Source organism: Thalassophryne amazonica, chromosome 12, assembly GCF_902500255.1.
Source record: "Thalassophryne amazonica chromosome 12, fThaAma1.1, whole genome shotgun sequence".
In the NCBI taxonomy this organism is placed as follows: Eukaryota; Metazoa; Chordata; class Actinopteri; order Batrachoidiformes; family Batrachoididae; genus Thalassophryne; species Thalassophryne amazonica.
In genome coordinates this window covers 42,912,560-42,935,656 of record NC_047114.1, presented here as the reverse complement: position 1 = coordinate 42,935,656, position 23,097 = coordinate 42,912,560, and the positions used below count along the sequence as shown (strand labels likewise).

At 43.8% G+C, this 23,097-nt stretch overlaps 1 protein-coding gene across 1 annotated transcript in view; it reads right to left on the bottom strand.

Annotated features, from left to right (window-relative positions):
• The window catches only part of LOC117521226 (solute carrier family 22 member 13-like), a 51,437-nt gene that overhangs the window by 12,646 nt on the left and 15,694 nt on the right, over positions 1–23,097 (bottom strand). The window contains exons 4-5 of the mRNA XM_034182564.1: positions 6,330–6,421; positions 32–246 (exon numbers count right to left, since the gene is read on the bottom strand). Coding sequence (XP_034038455.1) covers positions 32–246; positions 6,330–6,421 — 307 coding nt within the window. The remainder of the gene's footprint in view (positions 1–31; positions 247–6,329; positions 6,422–23,097) is intronic.

Here is a 23,097-nt window from a genome sequence, read left to right as displayed (position 1 = left end):
AATGTTCGTGACCATGAGCGACATGCTTTACCTTGAGGAACAGCTAGGATGAGCACAGAAAGGAGTACTGATGTCAGAGCTGTTGACATGAGCGACACCTTTCTCCCCACAAACTCCAGCAGCCATATGCAAAGAATGTAAGCTGGTATTTCAATAGCACCAAACAGGAGCTGTGTCAGGAAAATGTTCAAGCCAAGACTTCCCATATCAAAGTACAGGCAGAAGGCGGAAAGGTTAATTGAAAACCTGGAACAAAAGCAAAACAGAATGTCCATGCAAAGGATGATAAATATTCTGGGTTGTATATTCTTTGTTGATGTGTTACATTACTGATAAAGTATTTTATTCCAGAGAGTGAAAATGTTCCAGTTTTATGTGTGGAGCCATTACTGCTTGAACATGAGCAACATGGAATTAATTCCTTGATCCCGAGTTACTGCTTATTCAGGGTCATAAGGATTTTTATTCTATCATGATCCATATCCATCTGGTAATTAACTGATAAATTCCTGTTGATGCTCACATTAGTCATCCTGGTTTTACAAACAGGAGTTTTCAGATCAGAGACACAACATATTGGCTTCACAGAGCACACGATTTGTTCAACACATCCTGTGAAGCTCCGGTTCTCACCACTGAAATATTGTGCTCTCACAATGAAATTAAACATCATGAACACAATGATTTTCTGAACATTAAATCACACAACTCCGTGAGGATTCACAGATCCTGATATATATATATATATATATATATATATATATATATATATATATATATATATATATATATATATTACAGCTGGTTAAATAAAAGTACTGAACACGACACCATTTTTCTCACTACATCTATTTCTGTAGGTGCTATTGGTATGAAAATTTCACCAGAAGTCAGAAACAACCCAGGTAATCCACACATACAAAGAAATCAAACCATAGATGTCCATACGTTATGTTATGTGTAAAAAATGACACAGGAAAAAAGTGTTGAACACCTGAAGAAAGGGAGGTAGAAAAGGCATGGAAAGCCAAGACACCAACTGAAATCAACCAGTAATTAGAAAGCAATCCTGCCCCTTGTTAGAGCAAATTAATGTTAACATGCGTTGAGTAGGTAATCGGGAGGCCTGAGCCAGTTCCCAGTGGGCTGGTCTGATGTTTGGGCTTCTTTTTTTTTTTTTTTTTTGTGCCAGCATTCAGTCATGCAATTTTACGAGATTATGAATGATAACAAAAATGTTTTTCACTCATGGTTAGTGGTTGTGTGAACCAAATATGAAATTAAGATTGTTGCATGGGAGCATTTAGGCTGTGTGGATTTTTCCTTTAATTTCAAATTAAATAATAATAAATAATAATAACAAATAATTTCAAAAATTAGTTTCACCTTGATCCAGCACGCTGTTTCACACATCTTGGATGTGCATGTCCTTTTGATTCACTAGTGGTTGTGTGAAGCCAGTTATTGGCAAACAACTGTGTTTATTCATTTAAATCATAATGACAAGAGAAACTACCAAAATGATCCTGATCAAAGGTTTGCATACCCCAGTTTTTACTACAGTGTATTGCCCCCTTTAACATTATTGACAGCTTGAAGTCTTTTGTGGTAGTTGTGAATGAGACTATTTTTTCTGAAGGTAAAGCTACCCATTCTTCTTGGCAAACAGCCCCCCGTTCCTGGAAATTCCTAAGCTGTTTTGCATGAACTGCACATTTGAGATCTCCCCTGAGTGGCTGAATGATATTAAGATCAGGAGACTGAGATGACCACTCCAGAACCTTCACTTTATTCTGGTGTAGTCAATGACAGGTTGACATGGCCTTGTGTTTTAGATTGTTTAGCTTCCAGGCGAATGAGTATAAATTTTTGTCCAGTATTTTCTGATTTTTGTTATTGTTGATCTATATGCCAAATAAATAAATAAACAAATTAATTCATAACATGCAGCTTTCAGCCTGCCATCAGTTTTGACCAAGTCTCCTGTGCCTTTGTAGCTCACACATTCCCAAAACATCTACCTCTATGCTTCAGAGTAGGAATGGTGTACCTTTCCTTATAGGCCTTGTTTGACTCCTCTCCAAATGTAACATTTATGGTTGTGGCCAAAAAGTTCAATTTTGGTCTCATCACTCCAAATGACTGTTCTCTGTGCTGTGTATTATAAGCAGGATACTTTGTGGGATTTGCTTAGCAATGGCTCTCTTCTGGCAACTCGACCATGCAGCCCATTTTTCTTGAAGTGCCTCCTAATTGTGGATCTTGACACAGCCAACCACTTTTTTTTAGAGAGTCCTGGATTTCAGCTGAAGTTATTTGTGGGTTTTTCTTTCTTTGCATCCCAAACAATTTTCCTGGCAGTTGTTGCTGAAATTTCTGTGTTGGTCTACCTGATCGCGGTATGGTTCCAACAGATTCCCTCATTTTCTAATTCTTCTCAGAGTCTGAAATTGGTTTCTGTTGTCATTATAATTTAAATAGACTAAACAGTTGTTTGACAATAAGTGCTTTCACACAAACACTAACCATGAGTGATAAAAAGGTTTTGTGTTATCATTCATATTCGCTGCAAAATGGCAAAAAAAAAAAAAAAGTTCTGCCAGGGATGCAAACTTTTGAGCACAACTGTAACTGCCACATTATCTTCCTGTTACTGTTTGAAGTCTTTGTGTCATGCAAGTTTTCAAACACTGACCATACAACATTTACATCAGAGCTGCTTGTGGGGATTGACATCAGCACAGTGAGCCTCCTGATATACCATTATGGCTGGACATTTACATGTTTCATCATGGGCACAAATGTCATGGTACTTTTGGACTTTTAATGATTTCTTTGAAATGTTCTTTTGCCAGGGTGGAAGGATTGTGTAGCATACATCATTAATGACTTTAAAACAGAAGAATTAGGTGCATGTTTGAATTTATTTTGGACCTTCTCTCATCCACACAGGGCCAAACCTATACATACAGGCTCATATATATATATACACTCAACAAAAATATAAACGCAACGCTTTTGGTTTTGCTCCCATTTTGTATGAGATGAACTCAAAGATCTAAAACTTTATCCACATACACAATATCACCATTTCCCTCAAATGTTGTTCACAAACCAGTCTAAATCTGTGATAGTGAGAACTTCTCCTTTGCTGAGATAATCCATCCCACCTCACAGGTGTGCCATATCAAGATGCTGATTAAAAACCATGATTAGTGCACAGGTGTGCCTTAGACTGCCCACAATAAAAGGCCACTCTGAAAGGTGCAGTTTTGTTTTATTGGGGGGGGGGATACCAGTCAGTATCTGGTGTGACAACCATTTGCCTCATGCAGTGCAACACATCTCCTTCGCATCATCCATGAAGAGAACACCTTTCCAGTGTGCCAAACGCCAGCAAATGTGAGCATTTGCCCACTCAAGTCGGTTACGACGACGAACTGGAGTCAGGTCGAGACCCCGATGAGGACGACGAGCATGCAGATGAGCTTCCCTGAGACGGTTTCTGACAGTTTGTGCAGATATTCTTTGGTTATGCAAACCGATTGTTTCAGCAGCTGTCCGAGTGGCTGGTCTCAGACGATCTTGGAGGTGAACATGCTGGATGTGGAGGTCCTGGGCTGGTGTGGTTACACGTGGTCTGCGGTTGTGAGGCTGGTTGGATGTACTGCCAAATTCTCTGAAATGCCTTTGGAGACGGCTTATGGTAGAGAAATGAACATTCAATACACGAGCAACAGCTCTGGTTGACATTCCTGCTGTCAGCATGCCAACTGCACGCTCCCTCAAATCTTGCGACATCTGTGGCATTGTGCTGTGTGATAAAACTGCACCTTTCAGAGTGGCCTTTTATTGTGGGCAGTCTAAGGCACACCTGTGCACTAATCATGGTGTCTAATCAGCATCTTGATATGGCACACCTGTGAGGTGGGATGGATTATCTCAGCAAAGGAGAAGTGCTCACTATCACAGATTTAGACTGGTTTGTGAACAATATTTGAGAGAAATGGTGATATTGTGTATGTGGAAAAAGTGAAAAAGTTTTAGTTCTTTGAGTTCATCTCATACAAAATGGGAGCTAAACATATATATATATATATATATATATATATATATATATATATATATATATATATATATATATATATGCGCATTCAGTTAAATATGTTAATAAGTGTGCTGAAGGCTCTACAATGCATTTTACGGTGGCAAGGGCAAGTTCTATTAACTCCTTGTTATACCCCCGTCACACATAGCCGGAATCACGCAGAATGGTGTCAGACGTATGAATCGGCGCACATCCGAAAAGTGTTGGATTTCAGTTCCAAAACGTTTTGACAGCCATCTGTGGAAGTCCACACAGTTGAAATCGTCTGGCAGCCCCGAGTGTGACGCACATGTTCAAAACTCTCCGGGCATGGTCGAGATGAGACATCTATCCGGCAGTGGTCCGAATGCCATCTGACCGCAATTTACATATTCTGAAGGCGGCATAAACAGGATCCGAAATGATTTGAGCACGTATGAGGGAACCTCGAGATGGATCGGGCACAGCAAAGCCTGCGGCATGACCTGCATATGCCACGTACCCACTTATAATGTCCACCTCCACTTGATATGTATGTGGCATGCAGCCATCCATGTGCAGGTGATGTGAACACAGCATGAACAAACCGAAAGCACAGTGTCCACTGTGGGTCAATGTGTGGCACAGTGCATGGCATTTTGCATTTTGTATCACTAGTTATCCATCTTCATGATGAAGTGGTATAGAGGAGGTTTTTCTTAAAAAGAAGACCTGAAAGTTTAGCTACAAATTGCCAGCAGGTACATCTGAGATGCAACCCTGGATTTGATCTGTTTTGGTGAAAGAAAATCCTTCTCTGCTCTACTCCACTATGAAGCTAAGAGTAGTGATGCAAAATGCAAAACTTGCACTGTGCACAATTTCTCCAGTCACAGCCACATAAGCCCGTAACTTCTCCTGGGTTGTCTGGGTGTCTTGGTGGCTTCCCTCACTCTTCTCCTTCTTGCACAGTCACTCAGTTTTTGAGAACTGTCTACTCCATGCAGATTTACCATAAAGTGCCATACTGTTTGTATTTGTTTGTAATTAATGTAAATAAAGTCCAAGACATATTCAGTGGCAGCTTTACCATCAGAGAGCCTCGTCCAAAACTACCACAAAAGACTCCAAGCTGTCATTGATGTTAAAGGGGGCAAGACAGAGTATTAAGAACAGGGGTATGTCAACTTTGGATCAGGGTCATTTGGGTAGTTCTCTTGTCATTTTGATTTAAAAAGAGGAAACGCAGTTGTTTGACAATAAATGGCTTCACCCAACCACTAACCATGAGTGAAAAAAAAAGTTTTGTGTTGTCATTCATATTTTCTGAAAAATGGCCAAAAAATCAAAAATTCTGCCAGGGTATGTAAACTTTTGAGCACAACTGTATATATTTGATCCTGTAGGTATAATTTTGATTGTATGTGAATTAGTAGGCATCCTTCAATCTCGAGAGACTATGGAGTTGTGCTCTGGGTGTTGACTCTGGTGCAACGTTGGGTGTGGCTGGACACGCCAAGGCGGGAATGACAGTCCCTCCGGCAGAGAGCACAGATGAAGTCTAACGCTGGTCTGTCTGCTTGGGCTGCAGCCTTTCTTCTCGGTCTCTTTTCCTCATGCTGCTGAGCCAGTGTCTCTTCAAACCTAGAGACTCCTTGTGAATTAGAGACCTTGCGAATGCGAATTAGAGAACATCCAAAATAAATTCAAAACTTTTTTTGCACACAATTCCTGTTTTTAGAGTCATTAATGATGTATGTTTTACAATCATTTCACCCTGACAAAAGAATAGGTCAAAGGCATCATTAAAAGCCCAAAATTACCATGACATTCATGCACGTGAAGGGTGTATGTAAACTTACGCCCTCAACTGTACCTCCCTGACTTCACGCTGCGATTACTGCGATTCAGCTGCTTTTGCCTTGTGAGACCAAACAGTGCTGCTGAAGGGGTAATATTTTTGTGCTAGGATCACAATTCAATCATTCAATATTTTATTCTCAACAGAACAAAACACAACCTATCACAAAATGTGACTCAGCAACTAAGAAAGAAGGAAAAAAACAACGTACATAAGGTGCACCTTTAAATAAATTCCAGTGGACTTTGAAAGAAAAATAAATGTACATGTGTATCTGAATGGGGGCTTTAAAATGTTCTTATCGACAAGAGGGGGCTCTGTAAAAAAAGTTTGTGAACCAAAAATTTAAGTAGACAACACATTTTCTCAACAATTCAATATTTAGTTGTAATTTCAATTTACCATGTCAGTACTATGATGGAGAAATTTCTGGCCAGTACAGGTGATCTGAAAATAACTTTTGTGCCTCCTTGGCTCACATCTTTGACAGCAATCTGTAAAAAAAAAAAAAAAAAAAAAAAATTTGTGTAAAACACAAAAGATGGGGTGTGTGCAAATCATTTGCTATTGAATCCCTGGACTTTTTTGTGGCCATCTTAAAGTGTCCCTGCCACGCTATGACATTTTTACATATTCTTGAAGAATAAAAAAGCTTTTTCTACAAGTTGTCTTTGTTTTTTTTACCATAAAATTACACTGAACAAGTATTTAGACGTTTCGTTACCCATCTGAGAATTTGAATTTACTGCCTCTGAGTTGACCTACTTTTTCGCTGCGACAGATGTGACGTCATTCAAGTAAATGTCTCGCAGCTCGGCTCTGTTTACCAACACGGCAGACACGGACAGCGAAGGCATTGTGCGCGATTATAGCGAAGATTTAAGTGACATATCGATTGTTTTTGAAGAAGATGAGGAAGTTCCTGATGAAAGGAAGCCACGGTAAAAATAATGAGCGGCTCCAAACCGTGTATGTATGTCGCCGAACGCGACAGAAAGAGGATGAAGCTCAGCTGACAGCAGCAGCGTTGAGGAGGACGATAAGCTGCTGAATGGTTTGTTCACTCGCCACTTTCTTATAAACGATCATTTATTCCTGGCACGATGTGTTTGTGTATGAAAAAATAATTTCAGCAGCAGAGCGTGAGCGTTTGTCTCGTGAGTGTAGAAAAATGTTTATGCTAAATGGAGACTTTCCTGTCTAAAATACACATACAGAACATCTGTAATCATAAATTGTATCACATCTAATCTATTTTGAATGAATAGACATCTGAACAAAAAACAGGCTGTTCAGTTTACATGCATATATATTTGGAAAACACAAAAATGTCAATGTTCTTTTTTTTTTCAGGTGCTCATGTGAACACAGTCATCCGATGCCACTCGTGATCGAGTCTCCTCATATCAGGGTCAGCTTTGCAGGTAAGTCGTCTATCTCAATAACACCCTAACTTTCAAACAGCATTTTTAATGTATATAAGCAGTGTTTTTATTAATGTTGTTTTAACTTCTGTTTTAGGACTTTGGTGGCAACCCTTCATTTTAATGAAAATGCAGGGAGACAACAAAAGCAGACAAAGCAAGAGAGACCAAGGTTCAGAATATACTTTCCTTAGTGGAAAAGAGGAGGATTCACAGTGAGAAAGTTAGCCACATATCCAACATGTAATATGTGGAAAATGAAGAAAAAACAAAAACAAAGAAAAAACAAAACAGATTGTTATTTGTATATTTTTATATAGCATGATAAAATGAATACAAATACAATTTCACATAAGTTTCACATTGTTTCATTCAAATGAGAAGTGTTTTACAATTTGTTAAAAAACATTTTATTCAGTCTATATGAGTGACAGCAAAAGAGGTTCTTCAGATCTGCAAAACACCAAACCGACTAGAAATCCCCAACAATGATCCACCTCCAATGAGCAGCCAATGTGAACGGACAAAGCTGAGGCTGATGCTGCCAAGCGGACCAGGTACCACCGATGAGCCCAACCCCTCACTCCAGAGGAGGAAACTGGAAGCCAGTGTTGTCGGCTGATGGTGATGGAAAAGTACTCCTTATTTTGAATACAACACAAGCTGGTAGTGGCACCCTTCTTGCCTTCCCAAGTGTCCCCAGCACAACCGCACAAATTGCCGATATGCAATATGATGATACTTTCTGCAACAAAAAATAGCATGGATTTATGTTCATTCAAAAAAAGATTTATGTTCATTCTTTTTGTATTTGAATATTTTGTACTTTTTTCTATAAACCATGTAAATGAAACTTTATTTCATGTGCTGACTTGTACTGTGGAGCATCATGTAGGCATAGTGTGCCACTCTGAGGACATCTGCATCCAAACACACAATCGAGAAACTAGCCAGATGTGTGACACATTGAGGATTTTTGCCACCACGTTGCATCTCCGCCAAGACTGCAGAAATTTCCCTGCAACAGCGAGACTTGATCACGAGTGACATCGGCTGACTGTGTTCACATGAGCACCTTAAAAAAAAAACAGAACATTGACATTTTTGTGTTTTCCAAATATACGAGGTCTGTCAATAAAGTAACGGTCCTTTTTATTTTTCATTCATATGTTTTTACGTCAGACATGCTTGAACCCTCTTGCACATGTGTGAGTTTTTCCACGTCTGTCGGTGACGTCATTCGCCTGTGAGCACGCCTTGGGAAGGAGTGGTCCTGCCCCCTCGTCGGATTTTCATCGTCTGGAAATAGCGGAATGAAAAGGACTTTTTTTCCATCAGAATTTTTTCAGAAGCTGTTAGAGACAGGCACCTGGAAACCATTCGGAAAATTTATCTGGCTTTCGGTGAAAATTTTACGGGCTACACAGAGAATAAGGACTGTTACTACAGCTTTAAGGACCCCTTTAAGGACACTCCGCGCGCCACGCTCCGAACTGCGACGACGCGGCACAAGCCACCGGACCATTTCTAAACGGATGGCTCTGTGAATACGAGACTGTCGTGTGCTCTTTCTCTGGTTATCACAAGAGCTGGACATCAGCCATTTTCCGGCAGATTTCACTTTTAACAAGAGATTTTGTCATGGAAAGCCGCGCGGAGGCTTTGCGCATCATGACCGATTCGCTTTGGAAGCGAGACAAAGGAACACCTCCGTTTTGGCGTGTCAGAGGACAAGTTTGGACATGTCCAGCTCTCCACAATTTTACTGATACTTACTGGACTGGTAAGCATTGAAAGCCGAGATAGACATGTCCAAACTTGTCCTCTGACACGACGAAACGGAGTTGTTCCTTTGTCTCGCTTCCAAAGCGAATCAGTCGTGACAGAATCTCTTGTTAAAAGTGAAATCTGCCGGAAAATGGCTGATGTCCAGCTCTTGTGATAACCACAGAAAGAGCACACGATGGTCTCGTATCCACAGAGCCATCTGTTTAGAAATGGTCCGGTGGCTTGTGCCGCATCGTCGCAGCTCGGAGCGTGGCGCGCCGAGCGTCCTTAAAGGGGTCCTTAAAGCTGTACTAACAGACCTTATTCTCTGTGAAGCCCGTAAAATTTTTACCGAAAGCCAGATAAATTTTTCAAATGGTTTCCAGGTACCAGTCTCTAACAGCTTCTGAAAAAATTCTGATGGAAAAAAAGTCCTTTTCATTCCGCCATTTCCAGACAATGAAAATCTGACGAGGGGGCGGGACCACTCCTTCCCAAGGCGTGCTCACAGGCGAATGACGTCACCGACAGGCGTGGAAAAACTCATGCATGCACACGAGGGTTCAAGCATGTCTGACGTAAAAACATATGAATGAAATACATATAGTTTTTGAAAAAAATAAAAAGGACCGTTACTTTATTGACAGACCTCGTACATATGCATGTAAACTGAACATCCTGTTTTTTGTTCAGATGTCTGTTCATTCAAAGTAGATTAGATGTGACACAATTTATGATTACAGATGTTCTGTATGTGTATTTTAGACAGGAAAGTCTCCATTTAGCATAAACATTTTTCTACAATATTATGCCTGATAAAATTTGACAACAGATATAGAAGTAATTTTTTCTTTTATTTAGAAATCTTTTTTCCCATCTCATGTGGGTCTACAGTTTTTCAGATAAAGATGTTGGGAAAGTGTAGTTACACGGACCCACAACAGGGGGCGTAAATGAACGGACAATGGATAAGCCACAATATAACAATTTAATGTTGTGAATTGTGCACAATGAAATACAGACAAATGCAGTTTGATAATGACAGTCAATTATACGAAAAGTGATGTGTGGGCAGGCTCGAGGATAGAAGACGTCTGTCCAGAGAAGAGCCGGGTCCCCACACGGCTTCCACCGCCAATGGATCTGAAGAACACCGGAGCCGCCAAGTCCTGGGTCCCCAGGTGGCCACCGTCTCCAGCTGTCAGACCTGGTACTGCTGGCAGGAAGCAGAGACAGTTAATGGTGGGTGTGTGGATACACACCCAGTAAATCCTCAGACACTGATACAGTTCCTCCGGGAGGGAGCACCTCCACCTCCGAAGTAGGAACACACTAGCAGCTCCTGTTACCACTTATCTGGATGGAGTGAGAGGCGAAGACGTCACTTCTCTCACTAAACGCCAACCCAGCAGAGAGTGCACCACAGGAAAAACGGCTGCAAAACAGATCAGACGTAAGTCACAGTTTGGATACAGCAGAGAATATTACCTAAGCAGTAGATGATATCTCGGCAGCGAGGTGGAGTTGCTGCCCGGCTTTTATGGTGCTGGTGATGATGAGTGACAGCTGGTGCTGTTGATGAGTGACAGCTGTCACTCCCGGTTGCTCCGGCGCCCTCTCGTGCCTGAAGCCCGCACTTCAGGCAGGGCGTCCTCTGGTGGTGGGCCAGCAGTACCTCCTCTTCAGCGGCCCACACAACAGGACCCCCCCTCAACGGGCGCCTCCTGTCTCCTGGGCCGTCGGGAGCTTCGGGAGGGCCACGAAGTGAGCCGCCTTGGAGAACCGGTCTACTATCGTGAAGATGGTGGTCATGCCCTGGGACGGCGGGAGGCCCGTGACGAAGTCCAGGCCGATGTGGGACCAGGGATGGTGAGGCACAGGTAATGGCTGGAGGAGTCCCTGTGCCCGTTGGTGGTCAGCTTTTCCCCTGGTGCAGGTGGTGCAGGCCTGGACGTACTCCCAGATGTCGGCTTCCACAGACGTCCACCAGAAGCGCTGCCAGACCACTGCCACGGTCCTTCGCACCCCTGGGTGACAGGAGAGCTTGGAACCGTGACAGAAGTCCAAGACCGCAGCTCTGGCTTCTGGTGGGACGTATAACTTGTCCTTCGGGCCAGTTCCCGGGTCCGGGTTCCGTGCCAGGGCCTCCCGGATGGTCTTCTCCACGTCCCAGGTGAGGGTGGCCATGACAGTGGACTCGGGGATGATGGTTTCCGTGGGATCTGACAGCTCGGCTTTGACTTCCTTTTCGTGAACCCGGGACAAGGCGTCAGATCTTTGGTTCTTGGTCCGGGGGCGGTAGGTGATTTGGAAGTCAAAACGTCCGAAGAACAGTGACCAGCGGGCTTGCCTGGGGTTCAGACGCTTGGCGGTCCGGATGTACTCCAGGTTCCGATGGTCCGTGAAAACCGTGAATGGAACCACAGCTCCCTCCAACAGGTGTCTCCACTCCTCAAGAGCCTCTTTCACCACAAGGAGTTCTCGATTGCCCACGTCATAGTTTCACTCAGCCGGGGTCAACCTGCGGGAAAAATAGGCACGGGGTGGAGGACCTTATCGGACTCCCTGCTCTGGGACAGCATGGCTCCTATCCTTGAGTCAGAGGCATCCACTTCAACAACAAACTGGCGGTTAAGATCGGGCTGCACCAGGACTGGCGCAGTCGAGAACCGGCGTTTCAACTCCCTAAACGCGGCTTCGCACCGATCCGACCAGGTGAAGGGGACTTTGGAGGAGGTCAGGGCTGTCAAGGGACTAACCACCTGACTGTAATCCTTAATAAACCTCCTGTAGAAGTTTGCAAAGCCGAGGAACTGTTGCAGCCTCCTACGGCTTGTTGGTTGGGGCCAGTCTCTCACCGCCGCAACCTTGGCCGGATCAGGGGCGACGGAGTTGGAAGAGATTATGAACCCCAGGAAGGACAAAGAAGTGTGGTGGAACTCCCACTTCTCGCCCTTCACAAACAGCCGGTTCTCCAACAACCGCTGCAGGACCTGACGTACATGCTGGACATGGGTCTCAGGATCCGGGGAAAAGATGAGTATATCGTCCAGATATACGAAGACGAAGCGATGCAGAAAGTCCCGCAAGACGTCATTAACCAAGGCTTGGAACGTCACGGGCGCATTGGTGAGGCCGAACGGCATGACCAGGTACTCAAAGTGACCTAAGGGGGTGTTAAATGCCGTCTTCCACTCGTCTCCCTTCCGAATCCGAACCAGGTGGTACGCATTCCTAAGATCCAATTTAGTGACTATTTGGGCTCCATGCAGGGGCGTGAACACCGAACCCAACAGACGTAACGGGTATCGGTTGCGAACCGTAATTTCGTTCAGCCCTCTGTAATCGATGCATAGACGGAGTCCGCCGTCTTTCTTGCCCACAAAAAAGAAACCTGCACCCATCGGGGAGGTGGAGTTCCGGATCAACCCGGCAGCTAAAGAGTCCCGGATGTAGGTCTCCATTGATTCGCGCTCTGGACGTGAGAGGTTGTACAGCCTGCTGGACGGGTACTCAACGCCCGGGATCAAATCAGTGGCGCAATCGTACGGCCGGTGTGGGGGGAGAGTGAGTGTCAGACCGGGTGGAACCGAGAATCCTAAACATTCCCGGTGGCAGGTTTCGCTCCACTGCGTCACACCCCCAGAGGGCCAATCTATCTGGGGATTGTGCTTTACCATCCATGGAAATCCCAAAATCACCCGGGAGGTAGAAGGCTTTACAAAAAACGCAATCTTCTCCCTGTGATTCCCAGACACAACCAATGTTACAGGCTGTGTCTGGTGTGTGATTAATGGGAGAAGGGTTCCATCTAGTGCCTGTACCTTCAATGGTGAAGGTAGGGCCACTAGAGGGAGCCTAACTTCCTTTGCCCATCTATTATCCAGCAGATTCCCTTCCGACCCCGTGTCCACCAGTGCTGGGGCGTGAAGAATTAGATCCCCACTCAGGATCGTAACTGGGAGTCGTGCAGATTTACATGCGCACCTCTCGTGCGTGTTATGACCCACCCTTAGCCCAGTCTTTAAGGGCGAGTGTTGTCGTTTTAGCCGTTTGGGGCAGTTTTTCTGTATATGCTCTTTTGAGCTGCAGAGAAAACACTCCCCGCGAGCCAGCCTCCTCAGTCTGTCATCTGATCTGATTTTGGCCCTGCTTGTTTCCTTAACAACGTCAGCAGGGGGAGCTGTTACCACATGGAGCACTCTGGCTGTGGAGCGTGGGGAAGACGGCTCCCTTTCGGACCCGGAAGGAAGAGGGACGGCTCGTGCCTGACCACGCCCTTCGCCCCGCTCCCGTCGACGTTCTGCTAATCAGTTGTCTAACCGTACTACCAGGTCGATAAGCCCGTCTAAATCCCGCGGCTCGTCCCTAGCCACCAGGTGCTCCTTAAGGACCAGAGACAAAGGTGGCGTGGAGTGTAACAGTATTCCAGCCGGCCCTCGCTGCCGTGATGCGGAAGGCGACTGCATACTCGGCTGCACTCCGACGCCCGTCTCATAGACAGCAGCACACTCGAAGCGGTCTCGCCTCTATGTGGGTGATCGAACACCAGTCTGAACTCCCTCACAAACTCAGTATATATCGTTAGGAGCCGTGCATTCTGCTCCCAGAGCGCCGTAGCCCAGGCGCGTGCCTCACCTCGAAGCAGATTAATAACATAAGCCACCCGGCTGGAGTCTGACGCGTACATAATGGGACGCTGTGCAAAGACGAGCGAACACTGCATCAGGAATCTGCGCACGTCTCTACACAACCTCCGTACGGCTCCGGAGGGCTTATGTATGCTTCAGGGGACGGTGGGGGGGTTCGTTGAACGACCAGTGGAATATCTGTATTCGGTGCCTGAACAACAGGAGGAGGTGCTGCAGCAGCGCCCTCCATGCGCGCTTCCACCTGGGCGGTGAGAGCTTCCATCCTCCGATTGAGAATAACATTCTGCTCGGTCACCAAGTCCAACCGAGCAGTGAAGGTGGTTAAGATTTGCTGCAGCTCACCTAACACACCTCCTGCCGGCGCCTGTGCACCCTACGTTTCCATTGGTGGTTCACTCGATGGTTGACGCCCCTCGGGATCCATGACGTTGGCCGAGATATCCTGTTGGGAAAGTGTAGTTACACGGCCCCACAACAGGGGGCGTAAATGAACGGACAATGGATAAGCCAAAATATAACAATTTAATGTTGTGAATTGTGCATAACGGAATACAGACAAATGCAGTTTGATAATGACAGTCAATTATACGAAAAGTGATGTGTGGGCAGGCTCGAAGATAGAAGACGTCTGTCCAGAGAAGAGCCAGGTCCCCACACGGCTTCCACTGCCAACGGACCTGAAGAACACCAGAGCCGCCAAGTCCTGGGTCACCAGGTGGCCACCGTCTCCAGCTGTCAGACCTGATACTGCTGGCAGGAAGCAGAGACAGTTAATGGTGGGTGTGTGGATACACACCCAGTAAATCCTCAGACACTGATACAGTTCCTCCGGGAGGAAGCACCTCCACCTCCGAAGTAGGAACACACTAGCAGCTCCTGTTACCACTTATCTGGATGGAGTGAGAGGCGAAGACGTCGCTTCTCTCACTAAACGCCAACCCAGCAGAAAGTGCACCACAGGAAAAATGGCTGCAAAACAGATCAGACGTAAGTCACAGTTGGATACAGCAGAGAATATTACCTAAGCAGTAGATGATATCTCGGCAGCGAGGTGGAGTTGCTGCCTGGCTTTTATGGTGCTGGTGATGATGAGTGACAGCTGGTGCTGTTGATGAGTGACAGCTGTCACTCCCGGTTGCTCCGGCGCCCTCTCGTGCCTGAAGCCCGCACTTCAGGCAGGGCGCCCTCTGGTGGTGGGCCAGCAGTACCTCTTCTTCAGCAGCCCACACAACAAAAGATTTGCAGTCATTTGCTTTGAATAAAAAGTGAAGAATTAGCAATCACAAGAAACTGACTTATAAATGATTAAATATATACAGAATGTACAGAAACTTTATTTTCAGTGATTTTAGAACAAACTCCTGAATTTAAGCACGCTGTGCTGCTGAAATAATTTTTTCATACACAAACGCACCGTGCCAGGAATAAATGATCATTTATAAGAAAGTGGTGAGTGAGTGAACAAACCATTTAGCAGCTTATTCGTCCTCCTCAACGCTGCTGCTGTCAGCTGAGCTTCATCCTCTTTCTGTCGCGTTTGGAGCCGCTCATTATTTTTACCGTGGCTTCCTTTCATCAGAAACTTCCTCATCTTCTTCAAAAACAATCTATTTCACTTAAATCTTCGCTATAATCACGCACTATGCCTTCGCTGTCCGTGTCTGCCGTGTTGGTAAACAGAGCCGCGCTGCGAGACATCTACTCGAATGACGTCACATCCGTCACAGCGAAAAAGTAGGTCAACTCAGAGGAGGTAAATTCAAATTCTCAGATGGGTAACGAAACATCTAAATACTTGTTCAGTGTAATTTTATGGTAAAAAAACAAAGACAACATGTGGAAAAAACTTTTTTTATTCTTCAAGAATATGTAAAAATATCATAGCGTGGCAGGGACCCTTTAAGGACCTGGTAGTGCAAACACAAAAACAGGGATCATAAATTGATGACCATTTATCACTGAGATGAACCTCAACTCTTTATCCAGTACCTTAGCAGTTTAGGGTAGTACAGGGTGTCCCAACAAAAGTGACACAAAAAGAAAGCCATAAAAAGTCTATACACTTTTAGATACTGATATCTGTCTTATGTCATCTTGAGGCATATCTCAGGGAATTTTATCTCTGGTGTTCATTTCTAATTTCACCTCAGTTTGTAATACCCCAATCACACATAGTCGGAATCAAGCAGAGTAGCATCGTACTTATGAATTGGCGCACATCCAAAAGGTATCTGATTTCAGTTCCAAAATGTTCTGACAGCCATCTGTGAAAGTCAACACAGTTTGTCAAAATCGGCCGGTGGCCCAGAGTGTGATGCACATGTTCAACACCCTCCGGGCGTCATCGAGATGGGACACCTATCTGACAGTGGTCCATGTGTTATCTGAGGACCATCTAACCCCAATTTACAACCCCAATTCCAATGGAGTTGGGACGTTGTGTAAAGTGTAAATAAAAACAGAATACAATGATTTGCAAATCCTCTTCAAGCTATATTCAATTGAATACACCACAAAGACAAGATATTTAATGTTCAAACTGATAAACTTTATTATTTTTGTGTAAATATTTACTCATTTTGAAATGGATGCCAGCAACATGTTTCAAAAAAAGCTGGGGCAGTGGTATGTTTACCACTGTGTTACTTCACCTTTCCTTCTAACAGCACTCAATAAGAGTTTGGGAACGGAGGACACTAATTGTTGAAGCTTTGTAGGTGGAATTCTTTCCCATTCTTGCTTGATTTATGCCTTCAGTTGTTCAACAGTCCACGGTCTCCATTGTCATATTTTGCGCTTCATAATGCACCACACACTTTCAATGGGCGACAGGTCTGGACTGCAGGCTGACCAGTCTAGTACCCGCACTTTTTTACTACAAAACCACGCTGTTATAACACATGCAGAATGTGGCTTGGCATTGTCTTACTGAAATAAGCAGGGACGTTCCTGAAAAAAGACGTTGCTTGGATGGCAACATGTGTTGCTCCAAAACTTGGATGTACCTTTCAGCATTGGTGCCATCACAGATGTGTAAGTTGCCCACGTTATGGACACTAACACTCCCCCATACATCACAGATGCTGGCTTTTGAACTTTGCGCTGGTAAGAATCTGGATGGTCTTTTTCCTCTTTTGTTCTGAGGACATAATATCCATGATTTCCAAAAACAATATGAAATGTGGACTCATCAGACCACAGCACACTTTTCCACTTTGCATCTGTACATTTCAAATGAGCTCAGGCCCAGAAAGGCAGTGGAGTTTCTGGATGTTGTTGGTTTTTAATGCAGTGCCGCCTGAGGGATTGAAGTTCACGGGCATTCAATGTTGGTTTTTGGCCTTGCTGCTTACATGTAGAAAGTTCTCCAGATTCTCTGAATCTTCTGATTACATTATGGACTGTAGATGATGGAATCCCTAAATTCCTTGCAATTGAACATTGAGAAATATTGTTCTTAAACTGTTGGACTACTTTTTCACGTAGATGTTCACAGAATGGTGATCCTCGCCCCATCTTTGCTTGTGAACGGTTGAGCCTTTTGGGGATGCTCCTTTTATACCCAATCATGACACTCACCTGTTTCCAATTAACCTGTTCACCTGTGGAATGTTCCAAACAGGTGTTTTTTAAGCATTCATCAACTTCCCTAGTCTTTTGTTGCCTCTGTCCCAGCTTTTTTGAATTGTGTTGCAGGCATCCATTTCAAAATGAGCAAATATTTGCACAAAAACAAAAGTCTATCAGTTTGAACGTTAAATATCTTGTCTTTGTGGTGTATTCAATTGAATGTAGGTTGAAGAGGATTTGCAAATCATGTATTCGGTTTTTATTTACATTTCACACAATGTTCCAGCTTCATTGGAATTGGGGTTGTATTTGAGGACTTTTCTGTCAAACGTATTTCATCCATGATCAAATGTAATCGCGCGTGCACTGCAAAAACGATTAAAATATGACAGGAGGAAGGATGAAACCATTTAAAGTAAATCAGAGCCTTTTACGGTGTCTGATTTAACCATTTTGAGTCAAACTGCAGTCCCATGTGTGAACATGGTTTAAAAAAATAAGTGGCTGGTCTTTTATCAGGGACATACGGTACCTTCTTAACTCGAATCACTGAGTGTCAGTGCTGAATTTTAATTTTTTATCTCGGTTCCTGAGCACATCCAGACTTCTCTGTTCAGTACATGCAAGGGGTTTGTAATCAAAATACATTGCAATCAGACAGCAAGTTTTGTCCGATGTGAGTGGAAATCCATTATATAGGGTGTTTATTACATGGAAAACCATACAAAAGCATTGGGACGTTTGCTTTTGTCCGGTGTGTGCAAATATTCGGTTTATACTATGATAGTTTAGGCGAGTTGACTACTCAGGATGTCTGGCTACCACACGTCTGGCTTCCGCTCAAAATTGATAAAACTGGTGAACTTCTGAGGGAAATATCTTAGGGATCTCATTGATTCTCTGTATTTTCTCTTCTGATGTTCAGGATCAAGCGCTTTAGCTATATTGGACAAATTAGCTTGGCTGTCCACTGACATTCAGCATTGGCCATGCTGTGTGTGTACATGGAGCGTGCCGTTCAGTATGGCTGCATAAACAAAACCGCGTGTTGCGTGTGACATCACTGCACACCATCTAATTTTTTCCAGAAACAGTAAGAGACCTCCAGGTGGACACCGTTCGAAAAATTAATATGGCTTTCAGGGACGATTTTATGGGGATTAAACAGATTAAGGAGTGTTACTGCCCCTTTAAGGATGGCCCACAACTGCTGAGAGCACAGCGCGCTCCCAGTGCCGATGGACAGGCTGACACCCTGCACAAACAACCAGATCATTTCAACATGAAAGCTTTGTTTATCCGGGACCTCGTCTGACTTTCACAAAAAGGCAGAAGATGTGAACATCAGCACTTTTTCCAGCACATTCCACCATTACAGGAGTTTTTTTTCATGGAAAAAGAAGCCGAGGGACGCGCCACGGAGCCGTTCATTACGCGGGACAAAACCACCTCGGTGTTGGCCTCACAGGACGGTTAAAGGTGGATTTCAGACGGATTCCGGTTGCTTGATGTCCACATCTTTTCACAATTCCTGTGCTAGTCAGAGGACATACCGGATCAAGACAGCATCCAGTTTAGAAATGAACGGCACATTTCACTGTTACAGGAGTTTTTGTCATGGAAAGAGGAACAAAGGCGGAGGAATTCCGCGTGTCGCGGCGGAGCTGCATGGCGAAAAGAAACGCCGTGATGAAGCCTCACAGGACATGTTCTGGCATGTCCAGCTCATGCACAATCACAATCGGATATTCACACGAGTGGAAAGCAACCGGAATCCGTCTGAAATCCACCTTTAAGCTGTCCTGTGAGACCAACACCGAGGTGGTTTTGTCCCGCGTAATGAATGGCTCCGTGGCGCGTCCCTCGGCTTCTTTTTCCATAAAAAAAAAACTCCTGTAACGGTGGAATGTGCCGGAAAAAGTGCTGATGTCCACATCTTCTGCCTTTTTGTGAAAGTCAGACGAGGTCCCGGATCAACAAAGCTTTCACGTTGGAAATGATCTGGTTGTTTGTGCGGGGTGTCAGCCTGTCCATCGGCGCTGGGAGCGCGCTGCGCTCTCAGCAGTTGTGAGCCGTCCTTAAAGGGGCAGTAACACTCCTTAATCTGTTTAATCCCCATAAAATCGTCCCTGAAAGCCATATAAATTTTTTCGAACGGTGTCCACCTGGAGGTCTCTTACAGTTTCTGGGAAAAAATTGATGCAGCAAAGATCCAAATCGTTCAGACATTTATTCGCAATAAAAAATAGACGAAAGGGGTAGACCACACCTCACTCAAAGCCTGCTCACAGGCGAATGAAGCAACCGACAGGCATGATAAAACTCACGCATGTGCACGAGGGTTCAAGCTTGGCTGACGCAATCACACGTGATTCAAATCCATATGGTTTTTGAAAAAACCAATAAGGTCGGATACTTTTCTAACAGACCTCGTATATATGGTATTGTTGTGTTTTATAAGCAGGCTTGGGGAGTAACGGAATACATGTAACGGCGTTACGAAATTAGGATACAAAAAAGGCAACTGTATTCCGCTACAGTTACAGAAAAAAAGACGTATTCAGATTACAGGTATATTTAGTAAAAATGGGGATTACTTCGCAGGATTACAATTTTAATGCATTTTATGATATCTGTATATAATTTTTTTTTTTTGAAACGAAAACGTCCCTTCATGGACAGCGACATGACGTCTCCTAACCGGGCAAAATATTGATGAAGTACCCAGATGTTAATGCATTTTCAATGGAGATTTGCGACTGGACACACTCAGAAAAATGCTCGCAAAATGCGTGTTAAAAAATGCCATTTTGACCTTGATATTGAGCCACTAAACTTAAATTACATTAAATTATGTCAGGAAAGTATTAAACTTACTCTGACACACACACACACACACACACACACACACACACACACACACACACACACACACACACACACACACACACTCCCAAATATTAGTGTTGAAAGTTACACGGATCTGCGCTGTTCCAGCTGCTGAGCTGAGGCGTCCTGCTGCAGCTGCTGGGGCTCCTAAAATCATTACAATACATTTATATATACAGTGGTCCCTCACTAAAACGCGGTTTAGCTTTCGCGGCCTCACAGTTTCGCGGATTTTTTAGTCCAATTTTGCATGCTTTTTTTTTTTTTTTTTTACAGCGCATTGTGTTCTGCGTCCTCATCAAGCAGGCTGGTCGTGGCACCGCGAAGGGAGAGCACGCGCATTGTGTTCTGCGTGTCTGTTTATAAGAATCTTCTCGCCCAGAAGAAAAGAGTGCCAACAACTACCCATAACTGTGTTCTTCACTCGGAAAAGGACACCTGCACCGAGGTGTGACTCAGTGGAAAAAGGCGCGACAGCGGCGCGGTGCCAGGACGAAGAGGTGCGATCAGAGGAACTGTGAAATACTGGTCAGTCACTATTAATAATTTCTTATGTGTCCAACCTCATAGGTTGATCGTTAAAATTAAATTTGTTAGTTCTAAAAGCCATCATAATTATTTGCAGGAAAACGTTCTATTTTTATTTCTCAAACAAATGTTTGGGCCTTTCACAGGTAATGAGGAGTGGAGCATCTCTAAAACTTGCACACCCTGTGTTTGAGCATGTGAGATTGTCATCAGAGGCTCTCCCTCTGCTCTGTCTGCTCACTTTTACTAATTGCTGTGTGTAATGGCGTAGGGCGCATTGGAGAAAGCAAACGGGCCAACTAGTAACACATCACTGCTAAAAACGATTTTTGGTTTGTCACGTGAGGTAAATCTGCCCTTAGGGCCCTGTCCCACTGGGGAGAGGATTAATTGCGCATGAATGGAGTATACAAATTGCGGGCGTTCATTGTTGTCCACAGCAAAAATGGCCAAAAATGACAAATGTCCCAGTATGAATTACGGATATTAATAATATATAGCGAATATATGATGAACAATCACAGTTATATAACGCATGTAGTGAGGAAACTGATCCGACACACTGAGATTATCATGGCAGTATTACGGGTGTATTATGATGCATAGCGCACGTGTTGTGCGTGCACGGCATCTGCATTGCGGTCATAAAATAAGAGCTCTTGCTCCTTTCGGCATCACTATTCACACCAACAATACAGCCTCTGGAGCATTTGCTGGACTTGGATAAGTTGATCACAGAGTGTTGTCATGCAAGGGTTAACTGTTCATGAGTTTGGGGAGTGGGACGGTGTTTTTTTTTTTTTTTTTTTTTTTGAGTGAGTTGTGGCTAAACTCTTCCTTTTGTTGGTGTTAAATAAAAGTCCTGGATTGCAGCAGCTACGTCTTTGTGGATCTACACAGCCGGACCGGCACTGACTGGCAGGTATGTCACTTTCTGCCACATATAGTACTTTGGGTTTACGTGACGTGTTTGTTATGCATTCACAGATTGTCCGCAAATCAGCTGCAAAGCAGATGTGATAAAAATGCTTTATTCATGACCAATTTGAATGCATTCGCTACAACATATTTTAGTTTGTGATATGGACATGATGGGCACGCAATATATCTGTTTTACACACTGTCCCAGTCCGCTGCCAAGCCGAAATCCCCGTCATTTGCGGATATCAGCGGTTAACGGCAGATATACAGCGCATAGAGTGAGTATGTATTGTGTATGAATTGAGTATATATGGAGTATGTAAGGTGGATGTCATCCGCATTCAGATTTTTGAACAGCTCAAAAATCCTGGCTGCGGACATGCGTGCCTCTGCGGATGATCACGGGCGTGTTCGGATTACGGCTGACTCATACAGGCATGTTACACGGAATCCATACGCAAATCCTCCTAAACGCCAGTGGGACAGGGCCCTAAGATTGGATTTTGGAAAACCATGTGACGGTGAACCAATTCCAATTGGACACTCACATTGTGCACGTCATCACACAGCTTCTATGAGGAGTACAAAGGTGGTCGACTGCTGGCTTGAAAGTCCACGGAGTTACCTTTTAGCAAAAAAAGTACGTTTCTATCTCATATCATTAAAAAGTTATTTATAATTTAGTAAAGCTTGGTCTCAGCCACCGTATACTATGGCGTCGTCCCCCGAAGGTTAACACATTGCGTACTGCTTGGTTGTGCACACCTGGTTAGTGCACTTTCTTCCCAAACAGGATATTTCTGATTCCAGACCAGCCAGACCCCACTCCCTTAGCAAAGCTGAAGTACCTTTCGCAAAGTAAAATCAATGGGTGTGTGCTAACCCTGAGCAAAATGGAAGAACCCAGTGAAATCTCACTGAGTGGAGTAAAAGCTGTTACATTGTTTTACTGTCTTTTTTGTTAATTCCAAGGGCAATTTTTCACTCGCCTGGCATAAATGTTTTATTATTGCTGTTAAAAGTTCACCCTGCATCCCACAATCAAATCGTGTGTCTCTTTTTTTTTTTCCGGACAACTTGTACTTTCAGAATATATATAGTGGTGTTTTATAAGTGTAATAAAGGTTTACAATCAGAAATAAGAAAGGAAAAAATAAAGTGGAAAATAATGTTCACACACATTTATTCAAAACACACAGCAAACTATAATAAACAACTATTTTGGCACATTATAAAGGTAGTTTGGAGTCTTTTACAAAAGAATGTACAAAATAAAGGTTCTAACAATCACCACAAATGCACATTTTGAACAGTATATACAGTAGTGTTCAGAATAATAGTAGTGCTATGTGACTAAAAAGATTAATCTAGGTTTTGAGTATATTTCTTATTGTTACATGGGAACCAAGGTACCAATAG